The sequence below is a fragment of the Oratosquilla oratoria genome, chromosome 21 (assembly GCF_046742065.1).
Source record: "Oratosquilla oratoria isolate Oo_2021 chromosome 21, ASM4674206v1, whole genome shotgun sequence".
In the NCBI taxonomy this organism is placed as follows: domain Eukaryota; kingdom Metazoa; phylum Arthropoda; class Malacostraca; order Stomatopoda; family Squillidae; genus Oratosquilla; species Oratosquilla oratoria.
In genome coordinates, this window is record NC_134797.1 from 19,948,577 (window position 1) to 19,961,083 (window position 12,507).

At 39.1% G+C, this 12,507-nt stretch overlaps 1 protein-coding gene across 1 annotated transcript in view; it reads right to left on the reverse strand.

Moving 5' to 3' along the window:
• The window catches only part of LOC143036738 (lysosomal alpha-glucosidase-like), a 79,536-nt gene that overhangs the window by 11,844 nt on the left and 55,185 nt on the right, over positions 1-12,507 (reverse strand). The window contains exons 18-21 of the mRNA XM_076204425.1: positions 10,337-10,518; positions 4,555-4,643; positions 4,307-4,420; positions 2,714-2,805 (exon numbers count right to left, since the gene is read on the reverse strand). Of these exons, the coding sequence (XP_076060540.1) occupies positions 2,714-2,805; positions 4,307-4,420; positions 4,555-4,643; positions 10,337-10,518 (477 nt within the window). The remainder of the gene's footprint in view (positions 1-2,713; positions 2,806-4,306; positions 4,421-4,554; positions 4,644-10,336; positions 10,519-12,507) is intronic.

Sequence of the window (12,507 nt, forward strand, 5' to 3'; positions counted from 1 at the left end):
ATACATCCATTACTCTGTGGGGAAAGCTGTTCTTTTTCAGGTCTTTTCTATAACTGTCCTTTTTGAGTTTCCTTTCATGTCCTCTTGTGTTTCTCATATACCACTTTAGTAAATCTTCTATATCCAGGAGTTCTATGCCTTTCATAATTCTGTAGATGGTCAACAAATCACCTCTTTCTCTTCTTTGTTCCAGAGTTGGTAATTCTAGTTTTGACAAACTATGGTGGGGGTTTTGAGGATGCATAGAGTGAGATGAGGACATATGGTGGAAAGAGATCTGGCAGATAGGGTTGATGAAAAATCCCTATATGTAACCAACCTGGTTACCTGGAGAAGCTCAGGGATATGTATTTTCCTAGTTGTATTTTACGGGAAGAGAGCTATGCTCAAAGTGACCCGCTTTTATATCTTTCTGCATTCAGTTTGTTCTTAAAATCATGTATATTTTTATCACTCACTGTTTCCTCATTCAGTTTGTTCCAGATACCTATCACTCTGTGTGGGAAGCTATTCTTTTTCAGATCTCTTCTATAACTGTCCTTCTTAAGTTTCTTCTCATGTCCTCTTGTTTTCCTTCTGTCCCACTTTAGTGTGCACAGGAGTATGCAATAGCAATTGCTAATCAGTTTGTAGTACTTAGCTATCTTGTGAAGCCTGAAGAACTGTGGGACAACTATATATCTAAAAATCTGAAAGTTGCTGGGGAGTGTATTGGACAATGCGCAGGTTCAGGAGTAGTGTGGCATCACAGGAGACACTGGAGAGTATAGTTAGATTGTGCTGCCAGAATGACTGGAGACTTAGACCAATATAAGACTCAGAAATGGTGGAGAAGTTCTCTTATGAAGATGGATAAGGAAAGGTAAGTCAGTGGAATTGCTGATGATGTTCAGGGTAGTTTTCATGCAAATTACCTCACGCCTCCTTACCAAGCCTTTAAGAAACTGCTTCAAATCTATAATATAGAGGAGCACAATCTGAACATCTGATGGAAAATTAGTGTTAGGTGTGGACAGGTATAGCCCTTTAGCCAAGTACTTTGAGCAGTTATTCTTGGGTATCCCTCTAAATGCACAGCTCCTGCTTGATGATGTTCAAATGGCGATTACCAATCCACTGATAGATGAATCTCAGCCCTTTCTGATAGATGTCAAAAAGGCTGTAAGTTGAAGGGTGAAAAGACAACTGACATCTGCAACATCAGTGTACAGTTACTGAAAGTTGGAGGGTCATGATCTGAGGGCTACATGAAGTACTGTCTGCTGTCTGGTACCATTCCATTTAACTGGAAAAGGGACTTGTCATCCCTATCTGGAAGGAGAAAGGGGACAGACAGGACTGCAACAACTACCAAGGTATTACACTGCACACAAGGTGCTTGCCCATCGGTTGCTGACACAGGTTTGTTTACATCTGCTAAAGTTTCAGAGGCCTGAGCAGTCTGAGTTCACACAAGGTAAGTAAAATACCGTTCAGACCCTAGAGTTTTGTGTTTTTGTGGAGTCCCGATGCAGGTTTCAATATAGGTTCCTTGCTGCTTATCTTGATCTCAAGAAGACATTTGACTCGGTGCATCATGGAGTACTTGGGGATAATCTGCAGATCCATGGGATTCCTGCAAGGATTATCAACTTGATGTCTGGCTTATACTGTGAGACAGTGAGTACTTTAAAGTATGAAGGAGGCTATCCAGCTTCTTTCCTGTTAGTTTAGGAATGAGGCAAGGATGTGTCATTGCCTCAATATTTGTAAACAAACACCTGCATGGGCAGGGTATTGAACAGACTTGTCAATCAATGCCATAACAGAGGATCTAATGGCAACACTAGGGTTTAATAACCTTATGTTTGCTGATTATTCTGTTCTTCTTGCAGTTATTGGAGGTCCTGTTTGCAGCCCTCAAGTTATTGTACAGAGAGGTGAGACCATTTGTACTCCAGGTCTCCTGAATCAAGACCAAGGTCCAGGAGTTTGGGGTCTTACTGGATGACACAGTTCAATTTGTCCATGCATGTGGCAAGGACATTAAGGTCTTGGAAAGCTTTACAAACCTTGGTAGTGTAGTGCAGAACAGTGGTGGGTCATGTCATTACTTATGGTGTTGTGGATACACTCAACTAGAGTATAAGGTGTTAATATTCATCCAGGAGGACTAAAATCTGACTTCAAATCACTTAAGTTCCATGTCCTGTTGTATGGGTGTGAGACGTGGACACTGAATGCCGATTTGGTGAGGTGTCTCAATGTCTTTGGTACCAAGTGCCTTCAGTGAATCATGGGTTTCATTGGAGTGACTTTATATCAAGACAGAGAATGTACTGTGAGACTCAGTCTAGGCTAATTACTATCATAATTAGTGAACATCAACTCTATCTATATGGGCATCATGTGGCATGTTGACTGAATCTGTCAAGAATTGTTTGGAGTGGAAAGGGTGGCTGGCTGCATGGGAGGAGCTTGCTCAGAGAGACTGGGAACTGGTGACTGTCTGAGTGAAGCAATGTGCTCCCTGGCATATGCTCCCAACTGATGATGGTGGTTGAGGGAGAAAAATGGGGGAGTAAAATACATTTCATTCCTTCTCCTGGTCCAAATTTCAATGACATCAAACAGCAACTTACGACACTTTCTGATTACCTGAAACATAGTTCTGCAAACCTCCTTTTAATGTACATTACATGATATTGTCATGTGCTTTCTGAATGGTACTAACCTGATACTGAGAGTTATATGAGAATGGGACCAGCTTCCCATCAATTGCAACCTCTTGAACTTTTTCAAGTACACCAAGGATTCGCATTGAGCCTGTTGAATGAATCATAAAGCACAAAATTATAAATAAAGTGCAATAAATATATATGTAAGAATATTTAAACATAAAATCAAATACATGTTTCATATAAAGAATTTTTAAATCTTCAAATATATAAATCAATCAACCATTGCCTCGAGTGGAAAACCTGCAGCCCCACACTGCCTGGCAATGCTCCTTGGAACCTCCAACAGATCTCTCTGGGAAGAAACTTTGAACTATTTGAGTTGTATTAGTGTAGGGCTGTTTCTATGTTGCTGGTTGTCAGTTCACCATGTGTGTAAAAAAGTGTAATAAATACACTTGAAGTTGACAGAGACAGAGAGATCTTGGGCCCAGTCCAGAGACAGACACAATGCCACCTCCTGAGTGTTGCACTTCCTGATCAAACTGAAAAGGTTAATGGGTTTTGAAAAATGGGCAGCTCTGCTGTCCATCTTGCTGGGTCACCACATACAGGTACCCATTATTGGTCCATTTTAGTGTGTGTGTATTAACCTAGTTGTATCTTACGGGAAGGGGAGCTATGCTCGTGGTGTCCTGCTTTTGTATCTTGCAGTGTCTAGTTTGCTCTTAAATTCGTGTATAGTTTTTGCACACACTATTGTTTCATCCAAATGTCCACCACTCTGTGTGGAAAACTGTTTTGCTTCAGATGTATATGTGTGTGTATATATATATATATTATTAAAAAATATGGCAAGATTATTATTGCAGATCTTTTTACCTGTTATTTCTCTTTTTCTAAGGGCATTTTTGCCTTCCACAGGAAGTTGTCACAGAATGTCTCCATCCAACAGTGATTGCACCATACTTTGGCATGGCCACCAAAATAAAGCACTATGCCAGAATGAACTTGCACACCTCTTGGTGTTTCTTCAGTGGCAAGAGTTTAAATGAATATTTGATCAGATTTGGTCATTAATGTATGCATGTAGGTGGGGTGATACTAAGTTTTGAGGCTTCTGATTGACTAGCACTACTGCTGGGCTATGCTGCTCTCTCATTGGTTGGCTGTAGTGTGATGTCATTGGTCTTGCACAGTCCACCGAGTAGCATAGATCTCTTCATACTGAAAAGTGCCTTCCTATGCCACACTGGTCTTGTTATAAGCACTGCAGCAAGGCATAGTGATTTCACTAAAGGACCTAACGGTCAGAGCTAGTTCAACTCCACCATTTGATCACATAGTGATCCCTTCCCCCCACCTCTTCATCTATTCAAAATAATTTATGGAAATGAGAACATCCTTTTGAGTTGAAAAATGTCTTACTGTTTCAAGCTTAAGAGTGTTAAATGTGGTAGTGCTGATAGTGGGTACAGTATTTGATTTGTGATGGAGCAGCATTTGCATGTCTTGCCCCTCTTGGCACATGATCTCACTATAGCTGTATACTATTTAACTTAACAGGTTTACGTGGGTTGTGCATTTTACCTCTATATATTAAGCAATCCCTCAATAATCTCAAATGTATAGCTCCATAGTACACTTACCAAGTTCCATTTTAGCTGGGTAAAAGGCTCCATCAATCGATGTTCTCTTGCTAATAAGTGAATTTGAGCCACATTCAAACTCAATATGATTGTACTCCTTCCTTTCCACTGTATCTGTCAATAGAAAAGAACATAATTACAATACATGTTTCAACTTATTCTCACAATTCACATATTTCTACCTCCACTTCTTGCAGAGGAAAATTTTAAAATGTGATATATAATAAGAATATTCTTTATTTACTTACCTAGTGAATCCCCATCATCCCAGTACAACTCTCCTGCAGCATTTCCAGAGTCATCAGGTGCAATGACAAGGCCAAATTTATTCAAACGACTGAAAATGAAGAAGAATTAGATATGATCATCTAGTTGTGGTACTTTCACTATTCAGCCAATTCCCCCCTGATCCTTCTTGCAAGAGACACATGGCTCCCAGGTTGTTAGCAAAAACCACCAGACTAGCCCTAGAGTCACTCAAGGAAGAAATATTATGTTGTTGCCTATGTACTGAGCAGTGTAAGATAAGGTGTTTGATGTCTTCCGTAGGATGTTTGCAGTTGGGTCAGTTTGCTTGTGTGGCCAGGTACAGTATATTCATTCTGTCTGGATATTGTTTTAGTGGTGGATGGTGGCCATAGCAATTTACTTCTTGCTTCTGTTAGGATGGATGGATTTTTCTTTAAAGCTAATGACTAGAAGGGCTTGAATAGGAAGCTTGGTGGTCAGTCTTGAAGGGTTTGTTTTGTTATCCAGTGTGAACGCATTTTTGTATGGATGGGTTGTGTGATGCAGGTGGTCGATTGCTGTAGATATCTGAGTAGTATGCAGCTGGTGTAGCTTTTTTTTGCATTCAATTGGTTGTCCTTCTATGATGTAATAAAATGGGTGAATAGGATGGAGGGCTCTTGCATAGAACTGTGCAATATAACAAACTCATATGGGGGAAGGGTGGATTACACTAAAGATGAAAATTCACTATATACAGAGGTTGATAATCAAGATGCATTTAACAAACACCATTTATTATCTATGGGGAGATTCAGTCATGCATCCTCTCATATCTCCTGACTCCCACTCCCTGTTCCATGTTATAGTCACAGCTGTTTAATTTTTTTTTTTTTCTGTCTTGTACAGTACAGTACTGTCCATATTTAACCTCTTCAATACGAGTCAATTTCTTGCAGCAGCAGCATCAGATGCCTTAGGTATGATGATTGATGCATCACAATACTTGCATTATAAAATATAGTCATTGCTGTATTATTCATTCTCTTTCACCGAGTAATAATAAACACAGAAAACATGATCAAACCAGTTCACAGAATTCAGGGGTCACTTGGCTACAACTACAAAATGCTGACGCCAGCATCTTTGTATACTCACTCGCATCTCCTTACACCTATGTAGGTGTCATTGTATGGAAGAGGTTAAATGTAAAGAAAAAGGATGTCTATACTTTCAATTTCCCATGTGTGTATTTACCTACCTAGTTGTATCTTACGAGAAGGGGAGCAACGCTTGTGGTGTCCCTTCTCTGTATCTCGCCATGTCTGATTTGCTCTTATATTTGTGTATTGTTTTTGCACACAATATTGTTTCATCTAGTATGTTCCATACATCCACCACTCTGTGGAGAAAGCTGTTCTTTTTCAGGTCTCTTCTATAACTGTCCTTTTTGAGCTTCTTTCCATGTCCTCTTGTGTTTCTCTTATCCCAATTTAGTGAGTCTTCTCTACCAAGGACTTTTATACCTCTAATAATTCTGTAGATGGTCAACAAGTCACCCTTTCTCTCCTTTGTTCCATAGTCAGTAATTCTAGTGTGTGTATTTACCTAGTTGTATCATATGGGAAGGGAGCTATGCTCGTAGTGATCTGTCTTTGTATCTTTCAACACCAAGTTTTTTCTTGAATTCTTGTATAGTATTTGCACACACTGTTGCCTCATCCAATTTATTCCAGATATCCACCACTGTGTGGGAAGCTATTCTTTTTCAGATATCTTCAATAACTATCCTTTTTGAGTTTCTTTTCATATCTTGTTTTTCTCTTGTCCCACTTTGATAAATCATCTCTATCTAGGACTTCCATCCCTTTCATAATTCTGTAAATAGTTAGTAGATCTCCTCTTTCTCTTTTTTGTTTCAGGGTTGGTAGTTCCAATTTGGACAATCTTTGTTTGTATATCAATTTGGAGAATGTTGGTGCCAGCTTTGTCATTGTTCTTTGTATTCTTTCTAATTTCTTTATATTCTTTTTAGTACTGGGTGTCCATATTGTTGCAGCATACTCCGATCTTGGTCTTATCAGCGTAACTAATATTTTCTCTACCATTTCCTCATCCAAGTAATCAAAAGCTACTTTCATTGACCTTAGTAAATTAAAGGTTTCTCCGACTATTTTGTTGATATGCTTGTCTGGTGATATGTCTTTGCTGATAATTAATTACTCCTAGGTCCCTTTCCGAGCTTACTTTTTTGACTTCCTCTGTACCAATTTTGTATTGCCCTGATATTCGATTTTCACTTTTTCCAAACTTCATTATACATTTCTTGATGTTATTCACTTCCCATTTTTGACTCCATTCCCAGACTTTATCAGTCTTTCTGTAGTGATTCACAATCTTCCTCTGTACTTACTTTCTTTAACAGTTTTGCATCATCTGCAAAGAAGTTCAAATAACATTCCACACCTTCATCCATGTCATTTATATGGCAAACATAATCAGAGCCAATACCGAACCTTGTGGGACTCCACTTATCATTACTTCCCAGATTGAATATTTGTTTCTTTCTAAGTACTCGACCCTCATTTTTCTCCTGGTCAAGACATCTTCCATCCATTCCAATCATTTTCCTTGAATACTACCTATTGATTTCATTTTTCTTAATAGCTTTTTGTGTGGTACTTTATCAAATGCTTTTTGTAGATCTAGAAAAGCACGATCCACCCATCTGTCCCTTTATTGTATTATTTCTATTAATCTTGAGAAGAAAATCAAGTTAGTGGAACATGATCTTCCTTGTCGAATTCCACATTGTGTTGGTTTCAGTATATTTTTTTCTTCCAGATATTCAATCCATCTACTTTTGATAACTTTTTCACATATTTTTGCTATTGTGCTTGTAAGGGAGACTGGTCTATAGTTAGTTGGATTTTCCTTGTCCCCTCCTTTATATAATGGTACAATATTTGCATTTTTCCAATCCTTCTTTCACACACCTTCCCAAACTCTATCACCAACTTCCTCAATCCCTTTTCTGATCCTGCTACAAACACAGTGTTGTCACAAACAATAACTGGCTTATCTCCCACTTTTCTCCATTTTCTTTAACCATCTCCAATCCCTGACCCACTACCCTTGCATTTACCTCTTGCACCACCCCATCCATGTAAAGATTGAACAGCCAGGGTGATATAAAACATCCCTGGAAAAGTCCCATCTTTACCTCAAACCATTCAATATTTCCATTTCTAATCCCAATACAAGCTCTACTACTCTTGTAAAAAGTCTTGACTGTTCTTAACAGCTTTCCTCCTATCACATATATCTGCAATACCTCCCACAGTGCCTTTCTGTCTACCCTATCATAAGCCTTTTCCAGATCCATAAAAGCCCAAAAAACATCCTTACCTTTCCCTACAGCTTTCTCACATATCTGTCTTACCACAAAAATCTGATCTACACAACCCCTACCTATTATAAACCCATACTGTTCCTCTCCTAATCCTCTCAACCAAGATCCTCCCACAAGCCTTCCCAACTACACTTAACAAGCTGATCCCTCTGAAACTACTACACTCACACTTGTCCCCTTTTCACTTGTAAAGTGGAACTATACATGCACTCCTTCAGTCCTATGGCATTCTAACCTCTCTTAAACAAACATTAAATAGCATCACTAGCCAGTCCACCATCACTGTACCTCCTTTTTTTTAGACATTCTGCATGGCATCCATCCAATCCAGGTGCCTTACCTGCTCTCATCATCTTAACAGCTGCCTTCACTTCATCTTTCTTTATTTTTCCTCCATTTTCCTCACTCATTACTCTCATTCTCTTAGGACTTCCCACTGCAACTACCTTTCCCTCCCTATCTTCCTTCACATTTAGCATCTCCCTAAAATACTCTGCCCACCTTTCTCTCACTGCCTTCTCTTCCATTATCATCTCTCCATCTGCACCTTTTACCTTTTCTTCTCTATTTGATTCACCTCCTCTTCCTCTCTTAATTTCTTTCCAAAATATTTTTTTATTGCTTTCAAAAATTTGTCATACTCTTACCCCATTTCACATCTGCTCTCCTCTTTGCCTCCTTTATCTTATGCTTTACTTCTCTTCTCTTTACTTTGTACTTCTCATATCATTCCCTCATCCTAATTTGTAACCAATCTATGAAAGCTTGCTGCTTCTCTTCTACACCCTTCTTTGCTTCCTCATCCCACCATTCACTAACCTTCCTTCTATTTCCTCCCATCCTCCTTGTTCCACATACCATCTTTGCACACCTTATTACTCCCTCCTTGAATCATCCCCATTCCTCCCTCACTCCTAGTTCTACTCTATCATTCACTCCCTCCCACTCCTCTCTCAGCTTCTTCTTATACTCCTTCTCCTTTTCTTTCTCATTTAAGCAGCTCACCCAAAGTACCTCCCTGCCTTCTGCCCTTTTCCTCTTTCTCCACCTATCCTCCACTCTCAGCTTACCTTCCACCAAAAAATGATTTGACATTCCCCCACTCTCTCCCCTTAGAACATGTATATCCTTAACTCTTCCTACTATACTCCTGGTTACCACTATACATAGTCCATTAATGCTATATCATGCTTGACTTTCTTCCGAAACACTGTATTTGCTATCATCAACTCTCTTTCGAGACACATTTCCACCATCAACTCTCCACTATGATTTTTTCCTTGAACTCCATACTTCCCAATCACTCCATCTATTGGTTCATTTCCTACCCTAGCATTAAAGTCTCCCAATACCACTACATTGACATTTCTCCCTAATCTCTCTATGCACTCATTTAAATCTATCCAAAAAGCCTCCCTTTCCTCTACACTCTTCTCACTACCAGGCCTGTATGCATTTACAGTAACCCACATCTCCCTTCCCAGCTTCACCTTCATCCACTTTAACCTTGAAGAAACCTTCCACTCCACTACATGCTTACCTACCTCTTCACTTACTAGTATAGCCACCCCTTCTCTCCCTCATCCTCTCTTCACTCCTAAGAACCTCCCAAATACACTCCCAAACTCACACTCGCCCCTCCCTTTCAACTTAGTTTCACTCAATGCCAACACATCCCTCTTTCTTCTCACAAACATACTACCTATCTCTTCCCTTTTACTCTCATCTGTACCACATCCACACACATTAAAAGACCTAAACCTTAGGGTACTGGTTGGAAAACTCCTAGACCCTCTAATGCCTTACTTTTTTTTTTTTTTTCTTTTTAGGAATGCCCCTTTTGGAGCTACAGAGAGAAGGATTCTTAGTCCTATCCCCATCCCATTTTTTGCCGCATCATATGACTCAAGTGGGAAGACTTGGTGGCATCATTCTTTTCCCCCATCACAGGGTTAGGCAAAAAAAGGAAATGAATATTCAGAGAAATGGTACAAGACAGTAACAAGGGGTGGGGGGACAGCATAATGGAGGGATCAAAAGGTCTCCTGTCGGCATGCTCCGCCCTTTGTATAATAAAAGTGTCATCATTTCTCTATAAACAGAGATTTCCTCTATCACAGACAAAATGATGTGTGGCTCTGGTCCATGGGGTTCCCTATATAGACCCTAAAGTATCAGCTACATGCCACTTTGCCACTATAACATGCAGCCAATACACCAGACAGGGTCCATGTAGGTATCATGGATATACTTGATAACTTTGGTTGGAGTTAAGTACTCCTTTCCATGACCTTACTACCTTAAAAAATAGCTTAGGGCATACACAGTAAGCAGGAAAAATAATTTGGTAAATGCAAGAGCATAAAGTCTGCAATTGTTTCCTCCCTTACCTTTTAACTGTAGTAGTTGATGGGTCCTGGGTGGGAAGAACTGAGCCTCCTCTGACTAAGAGTGGTATGGTATCATGTGGGGCATCTAACTTAAACACTTCCCCCTTGCTTTTCAGCTGTTCACCAGTGTACCAGTCATACCACAGGCCTTTTGGCAAATAGGCATTAACCTTTGTTTGATGCTGAAAAATAAAAACATATTCTATATATACATACTGATACGGCCTAGACTAGAATATGCAGCAACATTGTGGTCACCCAGTACCAAAAAGAATATAAATAAAATAGAAAGAATCCAAAGAGCAGCCACGAAAATGACCCCTGCACTTGCAAACTTGTCACATGAGGAGAGACTGGCTAAACTGGAGTTACCAACTCTGGAGCAAAGAAGAGAGGTGACCTATTGACCATCTACAGAATCATGAAGGCCACAGAAATACTCGATAGAGAGGACTTGTTAAACTGGGACAAGAGAAACAAGAGGACATGGAGGAAAAAAAAAAAAAAAAGACATACTGTAGTTATAGGAGAGATCTGAAGAAAAACAGTTTTCCACACAGAGTGGTGGACACTTAGAACAAACTGGACAAAAAAATAGTGTGTGCAAAAACCATTCATGAGTTTAAGAGCAAACTAGACACAGAGATACAAAGGCAGGACACCACAAGCATAGCTCCCTTTCCCATAAAATACAACTAGGTAAATACACACAGGGCCCTCACATGAGGGAGATGGGGTGCATATGCCCTGGGGCAGCACATTTAGGGGGGGGGGGGCAATTCTAGCCTGAACACGCCTACAAGATTGACAAAATAATTATAATAAAAAAAGGTCAATGAAGCCCTGAATATTTTAGCACAATATACAAATTGTTACAATGAACAGAATATGAAATATTTTTCCTTAGTCCTTTCTGCAATAGGGACATTAAATACATACATACATACATATACCAAGGCTTTTTCCCCCTTTCAAGGGAGGTAGCCAAAAAGGGAAAGGCATAAAAACACTCCCACCCATTTCATCCCTAAATACACTCCACACCCCTCCCACCCTCCCTCTCATCTGAGCACCTCCTGGATGACGGGTCATCCCTGCACCTTGAAACACTTGAGTAATACTGATGTCAGAAAATTGCATGGACCAGATGAAATAGCAAACTGGATTTTGAAGGAATGCAGGAATGAACTGGCAGACAAAATACATAGCATAATAAACAGTTCCTTGAAAGAAGGAAAAGTTCCAAAAGATTGGAAAAAAGCAAATATAGTACCTATATATAGAAGGGGAAATAAAGAAGACCCTACCAACTATAGACCAGTCTCTCTAACAAGTACAATAGCAAAAATTTGTGAAAGAATTATCAAAAGTAAATGGGTAAAATATTTAGAAAAAAACAACGTGCTAAATCCAAGGCAATTTGGATTCCGACAAGGACAATCATGCATCACCAATTTAATATGTTTCTATTCAAGGCTAATAGATATAATACAAGAAAGAGATGGATGGGCTGATTGTGCATTTCTAGACCTAAAAAAAGCTTTTGACAAAGTACCACATAAGAAGTTGCTTAAGAAATTAGAAGCTGAAGGAGGAATACAGGGCAAACTGCTTAAATGGATGGAAAACTTTTTGCAAGAAAGAAAAATGAGAATAATGATAAGAGACAAACACTCAAAATGGGATGAAGTAATAAGCGGTGTTCCACAAGGAACAGTTCTGGCCCCAATAATGTTTGCTATATATATTAATGATATGGATGACGGAATAGAAAGTTATATGAGCTTCTTTGCAGATGATGCAAAACTGTTAAAAAAAGTGAACACTGAAGAAAAATGTGAGTTGCTACAGAGTAATTTCAATAAAGTATGGGAATGGAATAGGAAGTGGGAGATGGAATTCAATACTAAGAAGTGTAGTATAATGGAATTTGGAAGAAGCAAAAACAGAATAGTAGGATCATACAAATTGGGAGAAGAAGGAATAAAAAAGTAGAAAATGAGAAGGACCTAGGAGTCATTATTATAAATAATATGTCACCTGAAAAACATATAAACAAGATTTTTGGAGAAACTTATAATTTAATAAGAACAATCAAAGTGGCATTTTTGTACCTGGATGAAGAAATGGTGAAGATACTAATCACTTTGATAAGACCAAGATTGGAATAT